The sequence below is a fragment of the Narcine bancroftii genome, chromosome 5, assembly GCF_036971445.1.
Source record: "Narcine bancroftii isolate sNarBan1 chromosome 5, sNarBan1.hap1, whole genome shotgun sequence".
Taxonomy (NCBI): Eukaryota; Metazoa; Chordata; class Chondrichthyes; order Torpediniformes; family Narcinidae; genus Narcine; species Narcine bancroftii.
Window position 1 is genome coordinate 47368556 of NC_091473.1, and position 26044 is coordinate 47394599.

General features: G+C 39.8%; 1 protein-coding gene across 1 annotated transcript in view; it reads left to right on the forward strand.

The window, feature by feature from the left end:
• LOC138765292 (collagen alpha-1(VII) chain-like) overlaps nt 1-26044 on the forward strand; it is a 188701-nt gene that overhangs the window by 78364 nt on the left and 84293 nt on the right. The window contains exons 29-41 of the mRNA XM_069942338.1: nt 44-79; nt 864-899; nt 1809-1856; nt 3227-3262; nt 9843-9971; nt 13304-13513; nt 15158-15193; nt 15449-15493; nt 16194-16265; nt 19033-19077; nt 20478-20549; nt 21297-21341; nt 25033-25068. Coding sequence (XP_069798439.1) covers nt 44-79; nt 864-899; nt 1809-1856; nt 3227-3262; nt 9843-9971; nt 13304-13513; nt 15158-15193; nt 15449-15493; nt 16194-16265; nt 19033-19077; nt 20478-20549; nt 21297-21341; nt 25033-25068 — 846 coding nt within the window. The remainder of the gene's footprint in view (nt 1-43; nt 80-863; nt 900-1808; nt 1857-3226; nt 3263-9842; nt 9972-13303; nt 13514-15157; nt 15194-15448; nt 15494-16193; nt 16266-19032; nt 19078-20477; nt 20550-21296; nt 21342-25032; nt 25069-26044) is intronic.

The window sequence follows — 26044 nt, forward strand, 5'->3', positions numbered from 1 at the left end:
ATAAGATTCCTTAAAAATATTTGGCTCTGCTTATTTTCTACAGGGAATCCCAGGTATCCCAGGATCTGTAGGCCCTCGTGTAAGTCCTTTACCTTCTCACTATCATAAACTAAGATGTTCAGGCAAGAAATTATTCTTGATAATATAATTTTTTATATGGTATGAATTTTGTCAATTGTCTCTTGATGGCATTACCCTGTTTTATTTATAATGGGCACATTTAGAATGTGCAAAGGAATATTTTAGTTGGCTCCCTGCCATTATCAGTAGCACTAATTTCAGCATTGCCCTGGCCAATGTTTCTCACTCAACCTGTAGTGTTTAACAGAAATACAGTCATCTCAATGCTGTGAAATGCCAGCTAAGGTACAGAACCTAGACTTTAAGGTATTGATGTTGTGGAATTGTGGGCCCTTCTAAACTGGTCTTAAAAACTGAGTGTCATTGTTTCTCACTCATGTCAACCCAGGGCTTCAGGCAAATTCAGCTGTTGGGTGAGGCCACCAGCTTTCAACTGTACTTCATATGTGCTTTAAGGTAGTAGTAACATGCCAACGATAAGGTAACCCCTTTCTTGGCATTTTGCACACAGACACTGCAGGTGTCTGAGACAACCCGAGAGATGTGGTAATGCTCTATGTCAGACATTCTCAACAGAGATCATATGGTCCTCCTGGGGCCATAGCAGATTTAAAGGGGCCATGGACTGAAATCATAAAATGTTTTGAATTTAGTCGGTAGGAGAGAAGTACAGACAAAACCGATTAAGTGAAGGCTTCACATGGGAGGGGTCCTTAAATTTTAAGCAGAGTTTCTTGATTGTGGAATTCAAGTACATGTCTGATGTGTTCTTGTACTTACAGGGAGAGAAAGGAGACATGGGATCCAAAGGTCATAAAGTAAGTACCTCAAGTTCTGTAAAAGTCAATGCATCAAACACTGGAACAACATAATGTGCTCATCAGCCTCTGTAACGTCAAATGTAGTCTCATCAAAGTTTTGGTGGGCTTAATGATTCTTTCACAGATGTGATAATGCCCTCACTTATGCATCATCCCACTCTGGCTCTTTGTGAGCTGGCCCCAGCAGATCTGCTCCTTACATCTGTTACAACTGTTCTACTTTTATTAAGGCTCAACTCTAAGACTATCAGAATAACTAACAATGTTTTCTTAAATAAATTTTCCTTTCCACTGTTTTATCTACACTTTTCTCTGTAATCCTATATCATGCACCTTTGTTTTAATGTTAACGCTATTTTGTTGTGCTTGTGCATGGGTTGATTTGCCTGGATTGTTTTAATGTTAATGCTATTTTGTTGTGCTTGTGCATGGGTTGATTTGCCTGGATTGCATGCAAACAAAGCTTTTCACTATACCTCGGTACAGGTGACAGTAAACAATTCAATTCACTGAGCAGAGTAATCTTCCAGTGCAATACAGAGGGAGTGGCAAACTGGCAAAGATGCAGTCATTCAGGTAAAAGGTTAAATTGTTTGCCTGTTTGGGTGGGTGGTTTACAAATGCTTTCTGCACTCAGAGGCATATTATTCATCCTTGCACACAGTGCCAGTGGTAATTTAGGTTAGGCCCATTTCAATGAAGAGCAGGGATATTTACAACTATACTTATTCCTCAGTCAAGATCATTCATGAGGATAACCTGATTATATATATATTTTTTGTGGGAGCTTGCTATGCATAGCTTGTCTGTTTTTCTTACTTTCTGGTAATGGAATTACTGACCAAGTTTTATGGTTAATGGCTGGGAATGAGATTATACATTGTTGTTTATCTTGATTTGCAACAGGGTGAACCTGGTTTTGATGGAAAACCTGGGGTACCTGGGTCATCCACTGTAAGTACAGAATGCTTACAATTTGGTTCAACTTTTGTTTGATATTGCAAGCTCAAAATACATATCAGAGCACTGAAAATGGAGGTTGGAAATTCAGCACTTTGAACCTGTTTTGCTGTTCATTGAGCTCACTGTGAAATTGTGCCCTCAATCTACTAACCCATCTTGACTCTGAACACCTGTGGTTCACCCTCAAATTTTAACTATTGACTCTGCACCAATTGCTATCAGTTCTAGGACTGTCAAAATGTCTCCTCAGAAACATAGTGGTTTGCACAACGCTATTACAGCACCAGTGACCTGGGTTCAAATTCGCCACTGTCTACGTTCTCCCCGTGTCCGCATGGGTTCCTTCTGGGCTCTCGAGTTTCCTCCTATGTTCCATAGTCCTCCAGAGTTAGTAGGTTAATTAGTCACATGGGTATAATTGGGTAGCATGGGGATCATGGGCTGGAAGGGCCTGTCACTATGCTGTAATAAAAGGAACTTAACCTATGAAGTGCCTGGATCTAATTTTTGAACTTTGGCCCCTGGTACCAAACCTCTCCTGCCATCAGAAATATTTTCTCTCTAACCATGTTTTTCTTTGTACCTTCAAATCTTCAGTTGAATCATTCCTTAACCTGATGAAGTCCAAGGAATACAACAAGGTTTCTTTAATCTCTGATAATTAACTGCTGGATTTTAGGCTTTATTCTATTTCACTCTCTCCAAGGCTAATGTATCCTTCTTGAGGTGCAGTCACTGGAAATACCCACAGTGTTCTGGTTGTAGCACATCAATCCACCACTTAGCATCCGAGTTTTCAAAGAGTTGTTCTCATTTTTACCCTCACCATAACCCATAATTTTCCTCCCTGATGCTACCATGTATCAACACATGAAGAGCAGTTTAGAGCAGCCAGTTAACCTCCCAGCCTGCATATCCTTGGGTTGTGGGAGAAATCAGAGCACCTGGCGAAAATTCACTGGATCATGGAGAACAACCTAACTCCACACAGACAGCACTGGTGGTCAGGATTGAACCTGCATTACTGGAGCTGCACCACTGTATTATTCCTAAATTGCAGAGAATGTAACCGGAGTAACTACCCCGTATGTATTTAATTTCTCTGTACATAGTGATGAAATTTTATTTTGGGTTACATTGATGGGTAGTAAAAGGACAAATGCTAAGAGTGATATGTACATTAAGAAAGATCTGTAAAATCTAATCCCACCCCCCTCCCCCCCCATAACCTCCTCCTATCAAATAGTGAATAGATACATGTCACAATTAAACACTTCCCCTCAAAGCAGTTGCATTTATGCTGTAGTAACCCTCCATCCAGTTGCCTGTCTTCAGAGAAGTGATTTTTTTTCTCTTCGCAGAATGTTGAAGAAGCCCTGTCAAAGTTTGGTGTTAAGGTAACCTACAATGAATTAGGTTTTTGCTCATTTAGAGAAAAGAAAATTCCACTGCTGTGATTTAAAGTATATACTTGTGTAATCATCGATACAGTGTAATAGTCAAACACCCCCCCCTCTTCCCCAGCCCAAAAAATTGCTTGTTTTTGTATGACTTGTGTAAAAGCCGACCTGACAACCCATACACGAACTCACCACACAGTCCCGGCCATCTGAGCTCCTGACGCCTTGAACAATGCAAATACATATCACAGTCAAAAAATTGACCTGAAAAATTTGATGATTACGTAAGTATATATGGTACACTTATTCTTTGCATTGATTGTGTGATCTTGCCTTTTCTCTCATCACTGGTGTTTAAACTTGTCTCCATCAACAGTAAGGTCAGAACTTGCCTTACCATTCCTATTTTCCTGCATTAACTCCATACCTCAATCTCATCCGAATCCATGATTTTATCTGTTACTGTCTTGAATCTTCTCAGTGTCTGAAGCTCTAATGCATTCATGAAGGAGGAAAATGGAGTACATACATGACATCAAATACAACTTTGAAGTTCTTTTTTCTGTGAGCCAGGCATAAATTCCGCTTACCAGTAGTGGAATAAAACTGTACTCAAGAAAAGAAACACATAAAACAATATAAAGATAGTGGGCCTTAAGGAAGATGAAAGAATTTATAAAAGAATGGATCCCAAAAGTCCTGGGAATGCTAGAAATGCAGGAAGGAATGGAAATAGAAAGGGCACACAGAACATTAGCCCCAAAACCACAGTCACAACAAAAACCAAGATCCATTTTAGTAAAATTCCGGAGATACACGACAAGAGAAAATATATTGGAGAAGCCAATTAATAAAATGAGAGAAGACAAAATCCCACTGGAATACAAAGGTCAAAAAAATTTTTCTACCCAGACATAAGTTTTGAGCTCCTGAAGAAGAGTAAGGAGTTTAAATGCAGCAAAATCGATCCTATGAAAGAAAGGCTATAAATTTATGTTAAGATATCCAGCGGTGCTTAAAATTGTTATCCCGGGGCAGCAAAACAGACTGATCTCGGATCCGGAGAAAGCACTAGAATTTGCAGAACGCCTTCAAGACAGAAAGAGAGATGAAGAGAGGTAACAAGATCAAAGATCGATGACAAACTACATATAAAGAAGTAAAAATAATGTATAAGTAAGAACTAAAGGAGGGAAGAAAAGGGAAGTAAGGGAGAAGGGGGAAAAAAGGAGGGGGGTGGTGTTTTAAAAATAAATAAATAAATAAATAGAAAAGTGAAAGAGAAGAATGGAGGGGGAGCTTTGTTGTAATGTGAAGATAAAAGTCTTTTCTGGAAGTGTTTGGATGGGAGAGAATAACAGTCACTGCGAAATCAGTTGACACTTGTGAACGGGTTCGCAGTCCGAATGGAGAGGGGAGTTGTGGCATGGGACAAAGGGTGACTCAGAGAAAGTGGTGGGGGGGGGGAGATACTTGGGGTGAAGGGAATTTTATATGTGGGAATGGTTGAAATATTTTATGTTTTAGAAGTGCTGTCATACAGTGCGTTCAAAAAAGAAAACTGAGAAATGGAAATGGGGTAAAAGGGGAAAGGTGGTGGTGAGGAAGTGGAAATGAGATGTAAACCAAGTATGAAATGGCCATGTTGAACTATATGATTATAAATATTAATGGAATACATAACCAAATCAAAAGGAAGAGGCTATTAAATTTACTGAAAAAATAAAAAATAGATATAGCATTCGTGCAGGAGACGCATCTAACTGAAGTGGAACACAAGAAATTAAGGATAGACTGGGTAGGGCACGTAACGGCAGCATCATATAACTCAAAAGCCAGAGGTGTAGTTATATTAATTAATAAAAATGTACCAATCAAAATAGAGGAGGAAATAATAGATCCAGCAGGGAGATACGCAATGTTAAAATGTCAGATATATTCAGAACTCTGGAATTTGTTCAATATATATGACGATCAAAAGTTTATGCAAGATTTTGTTTTGAAGATTGTAGATACACAGGGGAATATATTGATAGGAGGGGACTTTAACCTTAATTTGGATTCATAGATAAAACTGGACAAAAGATGAGCAAAAAGAATAAAGTGGCCAAATTTATGGTTAAATCAATGCAGGAAATGAAACTTATTGATATATGGAGGAGGCAGCACCCAAAGGAGAAGGAATACTCATTCGAGTAGACATAAAACATACTCAAGGATTGACCTGTTCCTGTTGTCAGCCCATATCCAAGGGAGAGTTAGGAAAACGGAATATTAAGCTAGATTGTTATCGGATCACTCACCCTTGTTATTAGCAATAGAGCTGGAGGACATCCCACCAAGAATGTATAGATGGAGATTAAATTGCATGCTACTTAAAAGACAGGATTTTAGAGAATTTATTGAGCACCAAATTAAAATGTACTTTGAAATAAATACGGAATCAGTGAAAGATTATGTTATGGGATGCAATGAAAGCCTTCATTAGAAGGCAGATAATAAGTTATGTAACTAAGATGAAGAAGGACTACAATCAGGAAATAGAACAGCTGGAAAGGGAAATAGTAAGTACAAAAAAAGAACTAGCAACAAGGGAAGATACAACAAAAAGAGAATTGGCGGAAAAAAAATACGAAACACTACAAACGTATAAGGTGGAGAAGAACATAATGAAGATAAAGCAGAAGTATTATGAGCTAGGAGAAAAAACACCCAAAATACTGGCTTGGCAGCTTAAAACAGAACAAGCTAAAAGAATGGTATTGGCATCAAGGAAAAAGGACCAACAAATTACATATAACCCAACAGAGATCAATGAAAACTTCAAGGAATTCTACGAGCAATTATACCGAACTGAAAACGAAGAGAAAGAAGACAAAATAGATGCGTTTCTAGCTAAAATTGAACTACCAAAATTGCAAGAAGAGGAGCAAAACAAATTGATAAAACCATTTGAAATAGAGGAAATACAGGATATATTAAAAAAAGCTACCGAACAATAAAACGCCTGGAGAGGACGGACTCCCAATAGAATTCTATAAAACATTTAAAGACTTATTAATTCCTCCTCTCCTTGAAGTAATGAACCAGACTGAAGAAACACAAAACATGCCAGATTCATGTAAAACAACAATAATTACAGTAATAGCAAAGACGGGAAAAGATCCACTAACTCCAGCATCGTATAGACCAATATCTCTACTTAACTCAGATTATAAGATAATAGCAAAACTATTAGCAAACAGATTGGCCAACTGTGTACCAAAAATAGTAAAATTAGATCAGACTGGATTTATTAAGAAAAGACGAACAACAGACAATATCTGTAAGTTAATCCATGCAGTACAAGGAAATTAGACGCCAACAGTGGCGGTTGCTTTAGATGCAGAGAAAGCCTTTGACAGGGTAAAATGGAATTATTTATTCAAAGTACTACAGAAGTTCAACCTACCAGAGAAATATATTAATTGGATTAAAGCATTATATAAGGGACCATTGGCGAAGGTGACAGTAAGTGGATATATATCGAACCAATTTAAATTAAGCAAGTCAACTAGGCAGGGATGTCCACTATCTCCCTCACTGTTCGCTTTAGCTATAGAACCCTTGGCAGAACTGATAGAACAGAAAATAAAATTATAGAGATAAAAATAAAAGAGAAGGAACATAAAATCAGTCTATTTGCAGATGACATCATAGTATACTTAACAGAACCAGAATTATCAATAAAAGAATTACATAAGAAATTGAAGGAATATGAAGAAATATTGGGATACAAAATCAACGCAAATAAAAGTGAAGCGATGCCAATGAATAATGTGGATTTCACAAAGTTTAAGAAAGAATCACCATTTAAATGGCAAACACAAGCAATCTGATACCTAGGTATTAGACTAGATAATAATAATCTAGGCCATTTATACAAATTATATTATCAGCCATTAATTAAGAAATTACAAGATGACTTAGAACATTGGAAAGATTTACCACTAACACTGATAGGAAGGGTAAATTGCATTAAAATGAATATCTTCCCAAGGATACAATACCTATTTCAATCGTTACCAATTCCTTTAACAGAGAAATTCTTCAATGAGCTAAAGAAAATAATAAGGAAATTCTTATAGAAAGGGGGGAAACCAAGGATAGTGTGAGATAAATTAACTGGATGGTACAAACAAGGGGGCTTACAGCTACCAAACTTTAAGAATTATTATAGAGCAGCACAATTAAGACATCTATCAGATTTTTATCAAACAAGGGAAAAACCAGATTGGACCAGGTTAGAGCTAGATAAAATAGGGGAGAAGGTACCAGAACAAATGGCAAACCATTTAGGACCAAGATGAGGAGGAATTTCTTTACCCAGAGGGTGGTGAATCTGTGGAATTCATTGCCACAGAGGGCAGTAGAGGCAGGTTCATTAAATATATTTAAGAGGGAATTAGATATATTTCTTCAGTATAAGGGTATTAAAGGTTACTGAGAGAAGGCGGGGAAGGGGTACTGAACTTTAAGATCGGCCATGATGTCGTAGAATGGCGGAGCAGGCTCGAAGGGTCGAATGACCTACCCCTGCTCCTATTGTCTATGTTTCTATATACTTTATAAGTGGGATGAAAACTGGTGCAACGTAGAAGTTCACCAGTACTGCACCATCTGCTCAACATTTAGAAGAAGATTCACGTAGAAAGGAAAAAAACAAATTACCAACTACCAAAATTATTATTGACGCAAAATCAACTAATCCCTTTCACAATAGATTACCTTTCCTTTAGAGAATGGGAGAGAAAAGGGATCAAAAGAATAGAAAATTGTTTTTTGGGAAATAAATTATTATCTTTTGAACAAATGAAGTACAAATATGGAATAACTCACGGTACAATGTTTGCATACCACCAACTGAAAACCTACTTAAAGGACAAATTGGAAAGCAGGCTGAGGTTACCAGAAGGAAGCAGCTTTGAATATGTGATTACAGACACAATGATAATTAAAAGATTTATAACAAACATGTACATCAAGCAGCAAGAGAAAGAGAATGATGAAATAAGCTGTAAACCCAAACAAAAGTGGGAACAAGATCTAATCATAAAGATGAAAAATGGGAAAAGCTATGCTCCAGAACTATGAGAAACACAATAAACATGAGGTTACACATGATACAATATAATTGGTTACACAGGTTATATATCACGCCCCAAAAGTTAAATAAATGGGACCCAACAGTATCAGATTGATGTTTTCGCTGTAAGAAGGAAACTGGAAGAACAGTACATGCAATTTGGGCATGTGAGAAAGTGGAAAAGTTTTGGGAAGATCTAAATCAGGTATTAAATATTGTGAACTTCAGGAGGAAGTCAGGGGAACATGATCCAGACCTCATCAAGGGTTCAATAGATGAGAGGGTTAAGAGATTCAAATTCCTGGGTGTTAACATCTCGGAAGATCTGTCCTGGAGCCTCCACGTCGATGCAATCATGAAGAAGGCTCACCAGTGGCTATACTTTGTAAGGTGTTTGAGGAGATTCATTATGTCACCCAAGATTCTCAAAAACTTCTACAGATAGAGGATTCTGGCTGGTTGCATCACTGCCTGGTACTGAGGTGCCAAATCTCAGGACAAGAATAAACTCCAGAGGGTTGTTACGTGACATCACGAGCACCAGCCTTCACTCCATCAAGGATATTGACATGAGGTGGTGTCTTAATAAAGCAGCCTCTAACCTCAAAGACCCCCACCACCTAGCCCATGCCCTCTTCACTCTGCTACCATCAGGGAAAAAGGTACAGGAGCCTAAAGACGAGCACTCAGCGGCACAAGGTCAGCTTTTTCCCTGCTGCCGTCATATTCCTGAATAATCAATGAACCAAAGGCCCTGCCTTACTTTTTGTGCACTATTATTTCTAGTTATTGTTGTAATAGTGGTTTATATATATGTTTGCTCCATGATGCTGCTTCAAGACACCGAATTTCATGACTTGTTCATGAAAATAAATTCTGATTCTGAAACATCAACCATTTCTTCCTCTGATGCTGCTCGACTCACTGAGTTCCTCTGGCGGAAATATTTTTTTTGCTCCAGACTCCAGCTTCTGCAGGCTATCGTGTGTTTCCATATTTTTGTAAGTGAGATCCAGTATGTGGTGTTCCTCACTTCTTTCCCCATTAACCTCCACATTTGTTCTCTTGGAGCAGTTAACCAAATCTCTCTTGAAAGTTTCAAATAAATACATTCCCCCACCCCACCCTTTAAGGCAGTGCATTCCAGATCATAAGGCATTAAATTTTATCCTTTCATTTAAACCCATGGATCTGAGGACAGATTTCTCTGTGTAAACATTGTAAGAGAATGAAGTTACAGGTGTAATTCCAGTGCCTATTCAAAAATGCCCCTACATAATATCATGGAAGGGAAAGCAGGAATCACAGCAAAAGGATCGTATAATCTTGACAACTCCTGACCAGGAGGTTTATGATGGAAAATTGGTACAGTGGTCAATCTACTTTCTACTCTGTGGAAATGATGAAGGAAAATTTTACATAATCACAGATGCTTTGCTTAAAATTCTTCAGATTTCGATCCTGCAGGATATCCTGGAGAAGCATGACAAGACTGACCACGCGATCCGTGGGCTGCCAGGGGAGAGGGGATTGAGGGGGGAGAAAGGAGACCAGGGAGAAAAAGGACAGAAAGGAAGTGAGGTAATGTGCCATCTTATTGTCTATGAATGGAAGAAAAGAGCCCATGGGAGTATTGTAAATGCGCGAATAATTACAAATTCATAACACATGGTTTAGTACCTGCAGTATATCATGAAAATTAAAACAATAGAAAAAGGAAAAGGGGTTTGATGGTTGTAATATCTTGTATCCTTGAAACTTCTATACTTCTGTTGGAAATTAGTACTCTGGTTAATTGATATTCCACTGTAAATGATAACATTTTGGTTGGGAAACTTAGAGGGCTACCATAGAACTACTTTTAGTAATAGTCTTTCTTGTCAATGTTATGTCCTTTTGATACCATTCATTGTAGGTCTAGGTGGAGGTCATTTGGATGAGGCAGAATAATAATTTTGCAGAGACTAGATGGACTGAATGCCCTGTTTCCATGCTGTAGTGCTATGTCACAATATGGTGATAGTATAGTTGTATATTGAGTCATTTCATTTGTATTTTCTGACTTGTGAGCAAAATAAACTTGTGGCCATTTATAAAAATGGACCTTGTACATTGCCTGAGAAGGACTGTAAAATTCCACTGCAAACAGATGCCCCATCCATCTTCATCATTCCCAACATATCCTCAGTTGGATAAGCAGCAGAGCAGAGGGGCAGGTTGAGTTACCTGAATTGATTAGGACCCTGACAGGAAAGATGTCTCACCTGAGCTACACTGGATGATGGATAAATCAGGGCAATTCCAGGAAGGACCAGCAACATTTACTTTGTAAATAAACTGACAATGTTTTCAACAGCATGTGAACTTTGCCACCAGGGGAGAGAATGCCTTGGATTGGGTATACACTAACATCCCTGGTGCATACGAGGCTTCATCTCACCCCCACCTTGGTTACTCAGATCAGATCTCTGTCCTGCTAACCATGGCGAACGGTCTGCTGGTAAAGCAAAGTAGCTCAGTTAACAGGGTGATCAGAACATGGCCCAAGGGAGAAGGGGGGGAAAAATAGCGCTACAAGACTGCTTTAAAACCACGGACTGAAGCTTTTTCAGAGAGGTGCCCACCCACAATCATCATGTTCGCGAGGTCGGTGACTGGCTACATCAGCAAGTGCATAGAGGATGTCACTGAGATCAACCGCTTCACAACCAGGTCTAACCAGAATCCACAGTTGGATGCAGAGGTCCAGGCCCTTCTCAAAACTTGTGATGCTGCCTTCAGGACAGGGGATAGGATGGCACTAAGATCAGCCTAGGCTGAACTCTCCCATGCAATCCGGAAGGCAAAGTGAGGATACGTGCAGAAGGTCCACAGACAGCAGTGTGACACCAGCGACACAAGGCGTATGTGGCAAGGGACTATTACGGATCACAAGACTGTAAGACTATAGTCTATAACGGATCACGTCAACCTTGTGAATTAAGGACAATGACACCTCCCCTCCAGACAGACCGAATATTTTCTGTGCACAGTTGATGAAAAAGAAAAACAGGATGATCCCAAAGAAAGCTGCATGTCCCCCAATGAACAGACCACCTGCATACTGTGGCTGAGATGAGCAGAACACTATCCAAGGTGAAACCACACAAGGCAGTGGGACCAGACAACATACCTGGTCGGGTGCTGAAGGGCTGCGCAAACATCTTCAACACCTCACTGCAGCAGTCAATTATTCTTGCAGGGTTCAAAACAGCCACCATCATCCCAGTACCCAAGAGAGTGATAATAACAGGCCTCAATAACTACTGCCCTGTGGCACTGACTTCCACCATTATGAAATGCTTCGAACGTCTGGTGATGGAACGTATCAGAGCACACCTCGCAGAGATGCTGGATCCATTTCAATTTGCCTATCGGAGAAACTGTTCCACATAGAATGCTATAGCCTTGTCGCTTCACTCCGTCCTGGAGAATGACACCTCATTAGCCAGGCGGGAATTCATTGACTGTGCAGCTCAGTGTTTAATACGATCATTCCCCAGAGGCTGGTGGAGAAGCTGTCCTTGCTGAGACTCAACACTGCTCTCTGTAATTGGATCCTGTATTTCCTAACTGAAAGATGACATATTGTCCGGGTCAGTAGCAGAATATTGAGCATCATCACAGTGAGCCCCTCAGGGCTGTGTGCTCAGCCCGCTCATGTACACGCTACTGACCCACGACAGCAACACCAGATCCAACAGTGTCATCAAGTAGTTGGCCTCATCAGCAACAACAATGAGCCTCGCACACAGAGAAGAGATGGGAAATCTCGTGAAATGGTGCAAGAGTAACAACTCTGAGTTTCAATGTGGGCAAGATGAAGGAGATAATCTTGGACTTCAGGTAGACCAGGAACGACCATCCTCCACTACACATCAACAACTCTGTAGTGGAGAGAATGGAGTTCAGTTAACTAGAGACCTATCGTGGACACTCAACATTTCCTCATTCGTCAGGAAGGCACAACAGCGGCTGCACTTCCTGAGAAAACTGAAGCGGGCAAGGCTACCATTAGATCAACCTTCTATAGGAGCTGATTCCTGCAGAGAAATGGATTGCGGGTCAATCCACAGGACCATAAGAGTGGCAGAGAGGATCCCTGGAATCTCCCTCCAACCACCCCCCCCCCACCCCCAGTTGCTGTGTTCTACCGGGATCGTTGTCTGAAGAGGGTGTGCAAAATCGTTGAGGACCCCTCCCACCCTGCACACAGCATCTTTCAGCTGCTCCAATTGGGGAAGAGATTCAGAGCCAGCATCACCAGGCTGAAGAACAGTTTCTTCCCACAGGCAGTGAGATGGCTGAACCACCAAAGGAACTTCTCACAGTAACTATCCGAGGCTCTCATTTGTACAAAACAATATTTATTTATTTTTATAGATTTAATACTTGTCCTGCACATGTATTATTTGTCTGTATGTGTGTTATATCTGGTTGTGTGTCTGCATGGTTTTGCACCGAGGACCGGAGTACACTGTTTCGTCGGGTTGTACTTGTACAATTAGATAACAATAAACTTGAAAACATCATGGACTGCTCTGACCCCACAGCATGTAATACTGCATGTACTACTGCAAAGTCACTTGTGTGTACTAGGATCACAAAATATATCTATTTTTTATATTTATTGTCTCTTTTTAATCCAATTAAGTATGCCATTTTAGTTGTTTTTTAGATGTTTTGAAGTTTTCTTACACAGTTCCTGATGGATTGCCTGATAATCCTGGTGGATATGTACATTGTACAAAGTATATAACAATAAACTCATTATCATTATCATCCTTGGAAGTGAGACAATTGTTAATTAGAGGTGAGCTGATGCTTTGCACTAATTAATCAAAAGTTTCTAATCCTTTCACCTGAATTTGCAGGGATTCATTGGGATTCCAGGAGAAAAAGGATTTAAAGGAGACAAGGGAAATCCAGGTGTTCCTGGACCAGAAGGACCTTCTGGACGTGTGGTCTATGAGCAAGGTCTAAAGGGTGCTCCAGGCCAGTCTGGTGAGCCAGGAAAGCCAGGCATCCCAGGGTTACCAGGCCGGATTGGAGAGAAAGGGGAGCCTGCTCAGAAAGGAGAAAAGGTTTGTGGGAAGGATGAGTGTCTTTGTTCTCTGCCTGACTCTTTCTCTCCTCCCATGTCTTCTCTGACTGTTGTTCCTCTCTGTCTATTTGTGTACCTTTTTCATTCTTTCTGGCAGTCCATTCATCTAAATAGCCATGGCAAGCACTTGAAATGCCAAAGCATAAAAGGTTATGGACCAAGTGCTGGTAAATGGGTTTAGTAAAGTTGGCTGAAGGGCCTATTTCTATGCTCTATAATTTTATGTGTGATTTAGCTCTCATTCTTTTTGTATTACATAAAAGTGCTGGAAAAACTTAGTGGGTCATGCATCATCCATTGGAAGTAAAGGGTGTTCTCACTCTCTTTTCCTCCCTCCTTTTCTCTCTCTCTTCTCCCTCTTACATTCACTATTTCTGCTATTTTCTTTCTTCTCAGCACTCACCAGCCAGACGGCATCAATAATGACTGCTGATTTCTGTTACCCCCTTCCCTATGTCTCACTCTCTCCCTCATCCCTCTGTCACCCTTCCTACACATCCCTACCCCCTTTCTCCCATCAGAGAACTATTTCTCAGCCTTCTGCCCTCCTTCCCTATTACTTTTCAACTTCTTCCCTCTCCCACTTGTATCCACCTGCTAACTTGTATTCCTCCCCCTTCTCCTCCTTCCAACACCCCCACACAATTCCGCCCCCCCCCCCACTTTCTTATTTAGGCATCCTGATTTTTGGCATGCCTGAAGAAAGGCTCAGGCCCAAAACATTGACTGCCTTGTGCATGACCTCCTGAGTTTCTCCAGCACTCTTGTGTACTGCACTAGATCCCAGCATCTGTAAGTGTCTTGTTTACCTGCCTTTTTCTTTTCCCTTTTCTCTGGTTCAATTTTTCCCCACTGCTGTCTTCTTTTCCTTTTGATAGCCTCCATTCCCTTATCATTCTCTCTGCCCTGCTTTGCTCTGGCTTCACCAAGAGAATGCTGCATTTTTAGAGTTGCCTTCTCTTGAGTTGGACATTAAACCAAGGCTCCATTTCTAATCCAGACATAGACATTATCACAGCAGCATTCCAAAACAGGGGCAATTTGCTAATATCCTAAAGCTATTGGCAAATAACTGGGTCTTTAACATTGTTTGTGGTTTCCAATGGTTATTAGAGTTTTACTGGAAAGTTTCCTTGATTTTAGTTATATTGCTCTGGAGTTGTCTGTATAAGCATGAGGTAACAACAATGGAGGGAGGTTGATAGAAGATCTGGGTATTGGTGAAAGCTGAGACCATCCTTAACCAATGAGATTTTACAATTGAGAAGAAATGGGTGAAAGACTGTTCATGGAAAATGTAATTTGGAGCTGAATCAGGTACAGAGAGAGAAATAAAGAGCCCGAATGAAAAATCAGATTAGGGAGGAGGGGAAAATGAAAGTTAAGTTGTAGATTTTTGCATCTGATTTCTTGACCTGTTTACTGTCCATGAGAATTTCAACTTGTTTCTGGATAAAGAGGTTTAATCAGAAATCTTAACATTAAATAAGTATTTTGCTGGGATTTTTATTACTGTTCAATAGATATTAGCCATTCATAGACTAAATGTCTTTGAGAATATGGAATGGGAAAAGTGAGCTGGTAAACTCTTGTCTAAAAGTAATACTTCTTTTCTCGGATACAGGGTGAAAGAGGGGATAAAGGTGACCGAGGGGAACCTGTAAGTATTGAAGTTTCATTTTGATATTCCACTCTACTTAGAGTGTATTGGAGCATGTGAGTACCCTCACTCAGATGCTCACTGTCGCACATTGATGCTCACTGTCACACAGTTATTTGACAAGAGACTTGGCATCTTTTATCCATGCTATCTAATTTGAGTCCTATTGTTTGTATGGTTACATCTCCTTGTATTGGACCTGCTTGCTCTAGGGAAGTTTATGTCTCATTAACAATAATTTATGTTCCATTCCAGGGGCGAGATGGGCTGTCAGGCCCAAGAGGCTCTCCTGGACCCAAGGTAATTATCAGAACCATTTAACTTATTTAACTAAATGAAGCATAACATTTCTCTTTATGCTATTACCAGGATTAATCATTTGGGCTGTTCTGCCATTTTTCTGCTATTTATTTATAAATTGAGAAGGTTGTTTGATACATCAGGATTCAAAATGACTGTGTATATTTACATGAAATAATCGGGACTTATGTTCAAGTGTTGGTGAGAAAAGGTGAAAAGGAGTTGTTATATTCTGTAAACTTAGCATTTGAAAACAATCCAGTCCTAGCTTTCTGATGGTGAAGTAGAGACGATCACACCTGAGGAAGAGGAAGGAGAAGAAAAGGATGAATGCAGTGGATGTAATTGGTGATCAGTTGTCCTGGAGAGACCTTGTCCATTGTGCTATAGAGAGTCAAGACTGAGCTACTGGAGGCACCCAGCGAGTCAGGCAGCATCTGGAGGAGGGAAATCAATAGTCAGTATTTCAAATTAAGACCTTTCAGCTGTACATCTGCAGGGTTTGACCCGGACACATTTACTGCCCATTTCCTTCCATAGATGCTGCCTGACCACTGAGTTATTTCAGCAAGTCCAATCTCTTGTGTATGCAGGAAAATTGACTCATTGGATTTTAAGTAAATACTTCTTTAAAGTGAGGAAATATAGTTGATTATTTATGGGATATTTGGCTTAACATTTTTTTGTGCCCTTTACTCAGGGAGAAAAAGCAGAAGTATCAGGCTTTGGCCTTCCTGGAGAAAGAGGACTTCCAGGGCCCCAGGGAATAAAGGTCAGTATCACTAAAACAAGGGTCAAGGTTGGGAATTTCCAAGCATGAGTTATTTTTCCTAGATTGTTTCAAGCTTCTGCTGTCCTTTGAGCATCTCTCCTGATTTGATGTATGTGGAACATATGGAAGGTTAGCTTTGACTATGTCTACAAGGTAACTGACCCTTTAAATCCTGACTGGCTGAATGCAAGAGCCTTGGCATTTATTGTTCAGGCAACTAAAGCTCAGCTTATGCAAAGAAAGCTCACTCTAAACTGTCTTTTGAGACCTGACCAATGATGCAGAGGAAATGTAGTTTACAGCTGAAAGGCTTCTTTGAGAAGTTATTCATTAGCAATGGACGTCTGCAAAACCATGAGTAATTAAGTAGGTACTTAGAACAAGGGGTCTTTCCTTCCTCCTTCCCCATTGGATTGTGAGGAGACGGTTGGCTCTGGAACAATCATTAGAAAAACCCAGACAGTTTGGCTTTTTAAATAGGAGGAGTGACCTTATTCAAACACAAAAGATTCTTGATGACAAAAGCAAACAGCTGGAGGAACTCAGTAGGTCAAGCAACATCTATGAAGGCAAAAGAATGGTCAACATTTTGGGTGATAACCCCTTGATCCTGATGCAGGGTCATGACTTGTCATGTCGACGAACTCTTTGCCTTCATTGAGGCTGCCTGATCTGCTGAATTTCTCCAACAGTTTGCTTTTTTGTTTGCCTTACATTCCAGCATTTGCAGGTCTCTCTAAAATCCTAATAGGGGCTTCTCTCAGGGTAGATGGTGAGATATTTTTACTAGTGGGAGAGTCACGAACATGGGAAGATGACTACAAAATAAGGGAACATTCATTTAAAACTGATATACATAGAAATGTCTTCTCTCAGAGTTTGAAATTCTCATCCTCCAAGGGTGATGAAGGCCTAACTATTAGATATAGTTAAGATGGGGAGCAATAAATATGTGAACTATATGGGGAATTGACACAAGAAGAGTTGAGGTCAGCCATGATCATTATGAATGACGACACTGGGTTGAAAGACCTGGGTTGTATTCCTGCTCCTATTTTCTTGTATGAAATCCAACTTAACGTTGCAAATTGGACACTTAAATACTTACTCTCCTTTAAACATGCTTCCTCTACTGAAGATGTAGAATCATGCAGGGCCTTTTAACCTCACCCAAGTGGCCAATTCTCAGAGACAAGTCAGAGTTATCTATACATTGTGGATGGCAAGCATCCAATCCAGTCCCTCGCTCATCAGAAACACACACTCAGTAAGAGCGAGTGGATAACAATCAAAGTGTAAAGATAGATTTCAGTTTTCCCCAAAGCTTTGACCATTCATCAGAGATCATAATTTTAGCACCGATTCTGTCATAGAGTCATACAAGGCAGAAACACTACCTGAGCTCATTAAGGAGAGAAACAACACCTTGTATTCTGTCTTGTCAGACTCCAACCAGATGCCATCAATATCGACTTCTCTAATTTTCTATAACCACCTTCTTTGGTCTCTGCCTTTCTCTCATCCCTCTGTATCTCTTCCTCTACTTCTCCAGCCCCTTCCCTTCCTTCTCCTGTCAGAGAGCCCTCTGCCTTATCCCTTCTTAATTTTCTCCTCTTCCCAACTATCACCCTACTACCCTGTACTCCTCCCCCTTCCCTCCCCCCTCATCTTTTCGTTCATTCACCAGCCCGGTTTTTAGCACTCCTGACGAAGGGCTCAGGCCCAAAATGTCGACTGGCTTGTGCTCTCTACGGATGCTGCAGGACCTGAATTTCTCCAGCACTCTTGTGTTCTGAGCTATTTGGTCTATAATCCCTTTAAACCAGTGGTTTTCAAACTGCCCCCCTAAACTCACATTCCATTTTAAGCAATCCCTATGTCATAAGTGCTCTGTGATTAACAACAGATTAATTAAGGTGGTATGTGGGTGGAAAGAAAAAGATTTGAAAACCGCTGTTTTAATTGTACCTAATTGACTCGTTATGTGCATGGTTTCATAACTCCAAAGGAAATGGACAATTTTTCTCAAGCAAAAAATTTCAGTAACTATTGGGTCTACAGCAGTGGTTTTCAACCTTCCCTTCCCCTTAAGTAATCTCGTGATGGATTAGTAATCACAGATCCCCAATGGCATAGTGGTTTCTTAAGGTAAAATGTGAGTTTAGGGAGACAGTTTGAAAACCACTGCTTGAAACCTTTCCTGTTCACATACCTGTCTAAATGTCTTCTAAATGTTATAATTGTACCTGTTTCAATCACTTCCTCTAGTAGCTCATTCTATTCACCTGCCACATTCTGTGTGGAAAATATTGACTCTTCCATGGGCAGTGAGAAGGCTGAACAACCAAAGGAGTTGCTCACACTAACCATCCAGACTCCCATATTCATGAAACAACATTTATTTATTTGTATGGATGAAATTCTTGTCCTGCATGTGTATTGTTTGTCTGTATGTGAGTTATGTTTCATATGTCTGCGTGCTTTGCTCCGAGGACCAAAGAACACTGTTTCGTCGGGTTGTACTTGTACAATCAGATGACAATAAACTTGACTTGTCTTAGAAACCCTTTAAATCTTCCATCTCTCTCCTTAAACTTTTGCCCTCCAGTTTTAGACTTGCCTATGGAAAAAGAGAAGGATGGTTCATCTGTCCCTCGTTATTTTTGCATCACACTCTGGGAGAGCTTATTCACTGAAATGCTGTTTCCACAAGTCAGCTTTGTACTGGAAACTTCTGCTTCATATTACTTAAACTTCTCTTTTGCAGGGTGACCGTGGATCAACAGGACTCGTTGGACCCAAAGGAGATAAGGTCTGAGTGTAGTAAGTTCCTTATAGCCTACTACTGTTACACTAAGACCACAAAGTAATGCGTTAAAGCTAACAAAAGCCCAGTAGCACAGCATCAGATTCAACTGAGTGCATTGAGGGCAGCTTTCATGATAATGCCATAAAAACATAAATCCAATTCAAGAGGAAGAAAAATACCCAATTAATAATATTTAATATGGAAATTAAAACTTTTTTAACCAGTTATATTCCTTGAGCAATCAAGCAGCTTGGTTAGTGTAGCAGTTAGCACAACATTATTATAATGCCAGCAGCCCAGGTTTGAATCTGGCACTCTCTATAAGAAGTTTGGATGTTCTTCCTGTGTCTGCATCTTTCAGAAAGTACAGGCATTGTGTAGGCTAATCGGGGTTTTTAGGCGGTGTGGGCTCGTTATCCTGGATGACTAAATTTAAAATGGAGCAATAATGCAGAGGATTTGAAATTGCTTATGTTGTGATGGTTATATTGTTGGATAATGATGAAGAGTTTTACATGCACATAGTAACAACGTACATATGCACCATAAATGTTACTGCTTCAGCTGAAAAGGTCATTAATTTTAAAAAACCAGCTACAATGCTATACATCTAGTTAAGTTAAAAAAGGATGATAATAAACACAGTTACCACAGTGGAAAAAAATGGTGTTACAATAATGCAGACAGTCCATTTGTAGTGCCGGAGCAGTCCATGATTTGCGGTCCAAGAGTCTGGTGGAGGTAAACAAGAAGCCTGCAGATGCTACGGCACAATATACAAGTGCTGGAAGAACTTCATCAAAAGCAATAGGCAGTCGTCGTTTCAGGCTGAACCCTTCATCAGGAAGGCTGAAATCAGGCAAAGTCCCGGGTGGGAGGTGGGGTGGTGCATAACCTTGCAGGTAATGGACAGAGACAGGTGGGAAGGGCTGAGAGGTGATGGGGGAGGAGCGGTTCAAGAGCCTGATAGCTATTGGAAGGAGCCTAAACAGAAGTCAACTGGAGACTTAGACAAATAGTTTAGCATCAGAGGTTAATATCCCATGGCAGAAGCAGAGAATCAAAATGTAGTTAATAAAATATATTGAATAAAATTTGGTGCAGTTGCTAAACCTCCAAATACTGTAAAAGCCCCATTTTGTTCACCAACATAAGGAAGGAAATCTGCCTCAGTTATCTTGTAATCTCTCCAAATGGCCCATCAAAACATTCAGTTCAAGGACTATTCAGATGGACAGTAAATAATGACCTTGTCAGATATATCATGAATGATTGGCTCTGCACACTGTGAAGATCTATTGTATGCTCTTGGAGCATGAGATATATTTGTCCTGGTATTCAAATGCATTATTTATGATTGTTGTTGGCGTCCAGTGTCAATAAGGTCGTGCTGTGAATTGTAGGGTGATTCAGGGGCCAAAGGCGAACGAGGCGAACAGGGTGAAGTTGGAGCAAAAGGCAGAAGTGGCCTTCCGGTGAGTAATTAATGACTTAAACAAGAATGAATCACACTATAAATACCTTTATTTTAAGTTAGTTTTATCACAAGTAAGTCGTATAGTGAGAAGGGCTCTTGTATGATCAGATTAACAGGTTATCTCTAACACATCACCTAGCCAAGTAAAGATCACAATTCATAGCAAATAGGATTACAATGAAAAGGAATATCCATTAATGCTAAGCAAGGGCAACATATATTGGGTTCATTCAGGAGCTGTTGGTTGTGAGGAAGTAATAGACTTTATGTATGTTAGTGTGAGTGTGATAGTACAGATCTATCACCAATGTACATAGTGTATATAGTTACTGTATCTAGACTGTGCTTACATTAGTGATTGTGCTTAGTGATTGTCAGGCTAGTTACAGAAGTATTTATTGTGTTGTTGATTGGCTGAAAAAAGCAGCTACAGTAAAATCTTAGAGAACTGACTGAAGTTGTCCTTTAGATGTTACTCTGCTTTGGCAGCCTGCTGGGTCTGATTAGGTCGGATCATTCCGGACTGGTCGGCCACCTGTGAAGAGCTCCTGTCTTTTGCTAATAAAAGCCTTGGTTTGGATCAACAAGTCTTTGATTCTTTCGACAAGCTCTACAGTGAGTTTCCAATGGGAGGAGGGAGAAGTGAGTGTGTCCAGAGTATAGCAGGTCTTTCAGTATGCTGGCTGCCTTTCCAAAGCAACAGGAGATTTGCTGCCATTCTCAGTGCTTCATTCTTCTTCTGCAGGGTTTCACAGGAGAACCAGGCCCTCCAGGATTAGAAGGAAAACCAGTAAGTAGTATTCACAGTGAGTCCAAATAAATTACAGTTTTTAATGAATTCATAGGGTTGAATCAAGACTCATGTGGTTTTATTCACTGCTCAAGTTTATTTTGAAATTCACTAACCAATATTTTAGCAATGGTGAAAAAGCTAAAGTTAACTCCCTTCGACAGGTGACACCATTGCTAAAATAGAAACAACACCTTTCACGCCACCTCCTTCACTGTGACTGAAGAGCCATCTCATTCTGAACATAGGTATTGTTGAATTCTGAAGCAATTCAGTGCAGTGCCTGTCCCCTGACAGAGGGAGAACTTTATTATCAACATACAATGTGCATGTGGAATGAAAATCGTACTTCTGCATCTTCCCAGTCACATCAAACACACAAGCCGAGAAAAGAAAGATGAATAAAAGATAGAGGAGAAAATTAATAAATAATAATAAATATTATTAATATTTATTAAAATTAAATATTAATTATTTTTAATAAATAATAAATTATTTATTATTAATAAATAATAAATATTCACAGTTGGCTGTAGTGCAAGTCACATTTGCCTTGAAATTAGACACACGCACCAACTTTTATTGTATAAAATGTTTCTATTTGAAGTCACCCTCACTGGGATGTTGGGCATGATTCACTTTGAATAAGTGTCACTTCCCTGGTACCATGATGATGCCATCAATGTGAGCACTCCACAGTTCTTCAATCTTCAGTGATTGAAGTTGATACAAAAATGCACTGCCTGCAGTTTTCATTTGCTGTCAAACAAGTAGAAAAAGTATACCATACAAGGTTGTTGCCTTGGTGACTGATACTTTATGGCTATGGCACACTTCCCATGGTTCCTTGCAGCAGTAATACATAGTTGTGGTTTCTGCAGGAAATCACACCGAATAAATTCATACCCTCAATGAGAGAAAACATAAAAGAAAATTTCACCAATTTAACAATCCTTTGGGGTGCTCAGATTGTGCATGACAGCTGAAAGTGGGTCTTTGGAGAGTGAGGGAATGAAGGGGTTCAGGAAAGTTCATTGAAGTTGAGTGAAATCCATCACACACACACACACACACACACACACACACACACACACACACACACACACACACACACACACACACACACACACACACACACTTGTTAACTCACCTCACCCTGCTATATCACAGGCACCAGACTTCACTCCATCAAGGACATCTACATGTGGAGATGTCTTAAAAATGCACCCTCTATCTTCAAAGACCCCCACCACCCAGGCCATGCCCTTTTCTCTCTTGAATTCAGAGTTGAAATACTGTAAGACCTACTGTTAACCCAGCCAAGCTGGTGTTTTCACTTGCACATTATAGAGGTGGTGGTGATGCCATGCACATGTTGCCATTGTCTTTCTAGATGAGGGGAGACATGGTAATAATAATGGGTTTATTGTCATACAGATTGTATGTACACCAAAATTCTTACTTGTTGGGGTTGAAAAAGTAGTTTGTAAAAGAAAACAACTACATAAACAACTAACAGAACAACTTCAACAGTATACCGAATTGAATTAAAAGAAACAATAAATTAAAAATTGATAATAAATATTCACATCCTAGAGCAAAAAAAGTGACTTAACAGTTCATGCAGACTACTAATTGTTTTAAAATCACAAATACATAAAGTAACACAAAAACTTATAATTAGACAATTATTTTAAAACAACGTATATCGGCTAACAACAGATAGCTAGGGATTGCCCAAGGGAGAAGCATTGGTGAATTGTCCTCAGCTTTCTATCTCAAACATTAAGAGGTCAACAAACATCTGCACCATCTTTGTGTCTCACGAAAACCTTTGTGATTGCAAAAACTCTATTAAATGACAAGTGTTAAAGGGAACATTGGTCTTTGGTGAGAGGCTATCCATTCTTTACAATCCATTCAGTAGCAGGGGTAATTCATCTGAAGGGACACCACAGTGAAATATAAAAAGTGATTGTCAGGCTAGTTACAGAAGTATTTATTGTGTTGTTGATTGGCTGAAAAAAGCAGCTACAGTAAAATCTTAGAGAACTGACTGAAGTTGTCCTTTAGATGTTACTCTGCTTTGGCAGCCTGCTGGGTCTGATTAGATTTGTCCTATCAAACCAATTGGATGATTATTCATGGGGTTGACACACTGTATATATGTGAATTATATCCTAAATTGTTATTTTCATGCAACCCTTGTGTAGATAATTAACATTATAGGCTTTATTCTGCAATGCAACTTGATAATTATGTTGGTTTTAAGATGTGCGTCTTGGGAGAGCCAACCCTTAAATCTCCACTAATTATTTCAACCCAACAGAATATGCCTGGACTTTTGTTCTGTCTTGCTGTTACTTGTTTGATAAATGTGTGTCCTTTGTTATATGTTTCTTGTATGTGGAACTTCATCCTGTCTGTTAACCCACCAACAAAATTCAGGACTGTCACTCAGTAATATTACCATGCAGCTGGATTAAAGAATCAATGATGTTATTTAATGAAAGATCAATTTGGCAGTATTTAAAATTGTTTGGTGATTAAATTCTGGGAATCAAGTTGATTAATTCAATAGTGAAAGATTTCTACTAGACCTGCTTTACACTGACAGTTGTGACACTATTTAATATTGTCTGGCGATAAAGCCACCGGCAGGTGGATGCTCTTGTTTTCTTTTTTCTTTCTATCTTCATTTTGAAGTTCTCTTGCCATTTTCTCTGTTCGATATCTCCCTCCATTGTTTCCTTTAGCTTACTCTGCTGGTCTCTCTCTCTCACTGCTTGATCATGATAAGTCACAGCCTCTGTCCTTTATTCTCTCAATCTCCCTCCACCTCCCCCCTTGTTTCAATCCCACTTTCTCCATCTCTTGAGCTCTTTTACTCAGTATCTCAATCTCATATTTTCACTCCTTTTGATCTCACTCTTAATCTCTCATTCTGTTGTAGTCTTTTCTGTTCGATCGCTCTATCTTTTGATCCATCTCTTTTCCCAATCCCTTCTCTTTGCTTTCTATCTCTTTCTTTCATTTGACCACATGTTCTTTCTAACTTGCTGCCTGTTTCCTTCATGCATTTCCTCAAATTGTTCCCAATCTCTTTGTTCTCGTCTTGCCTTTTTAAAAATTTGTTCTCAAGTTTGGTTTTCCAAAACTCCCTCTCTTTATCACTCATTCTTTCTCCATCATTTTCTATCTCAGCAGAGTTCCTTTTTTTTGTCTGGATACTGATTTACCATCTATTCCCTCTGGTACCCTTCAGTATTTCAGAACTCCATTACCACAACTTTCAACCTATCTGGATCATTAAGGCAGTTGATATTGTTACAATTGCACGTGATTCCTCAAACTGTGAACAATTTTTGGCCTGTTATTAAAATCTCCTAAACTTCATTGCTGTTGTGTTTACACAGTCCTTATCAACCTCTGTCTGAATGCTGCACAAACAAATGGACCACCATGTGTAGAAGAAGAAAATGTTGCCTCCTTGGTATTTATAAGTGAGAATTAGGGAATCAATCAAATGAAATGAAGCTGATGTCTAACTTCCCACCAGTAATATAGATCATTTCTTTTTTGTCTGTTGCATTTGACCACATCTTGGTGTCTCAGCGACTATTGTCTTGGGTGATAAGGTTTTGATGTTATTTGTTATGTTGTCATGTGTCATTTATTTTCTTAAATTCAGGGTCGACCAGGGTACAGAGGGCAATCTGGCCTTCCCGTAAGTAAACCAAATTAGCCTTGCAGCATCAAGTGAGTACACAGGTGCTGAATTGAATAGGACACTGCCTGGACACCATCTTTCTCTGCAGCTGATAGGCTGTTATGTCTGTTTTGTTGTGCACTAACAATAGTAACTCACTGTAAGACTGGAACCATAAGATTGCACAGCTGCTCTGCAAGAGAGGTAGAGTCTATGTCACCATCTCTTCCAGGATTTGCTCAGTTATCCAGCTCCTGGCTCTGGGCAAGAGTGTTCAGAACTGGGACTGCAGCGAGCACACAAGTTGCTTCCTCACCTTAGCCTGGACAAAGGAGGGGCATAATAAGAGGTCTTCAAAATTCCCAGGCCTTTGGAGAAGCAAACAGGTTCCTTGCCAAGTTCAGCAGTAAGTGGTGTTTCATTTATAATAATTAACAAAGAAGTGAGCGGTGCTCAAGAGGGATTATTACACACTGAGATTTGTCTGAAAGACGAATTATTTTGCAGAGGCATTTGTGGCATGGTATAGAATGAATTTGAAGGGTGCAAGGAAAGGGCAGGAACTGATTGTCCAGAAGCTGACTCCGGGACCATGAGGTGTGAGCTCTTCCTGTGTGTTGTTTCAATGATTCTGAGCCAAATTTCTATCCAAGGAGGCTAGTGGTTGTATCTGTGCAGGATTTACTCCACAGTTTGCCTCCCAGAGCAGAACCACCTCATACACTGGCTAGCAGGTAGCACATTGGCTATGAACTGAGGCACAGCAATACTCACCTAAGAACAGCATGAGAAAACCTGAACCTTTCCCGCTTAACATCCAAGGAAGAGAAAAGTTAGGAGACCACCCATGGAGATTTAACAAGTCATGAGCAAATAATAGTTTGAATAAACTTTATTGAAGGGATTAGAAATTAGTTGAAGGAATAGATGAGATTGGAGAAAAAAAATAATTGGCATCACAGGTGAGGTGCCAGAGGATTGTTCTGTTGTTTAA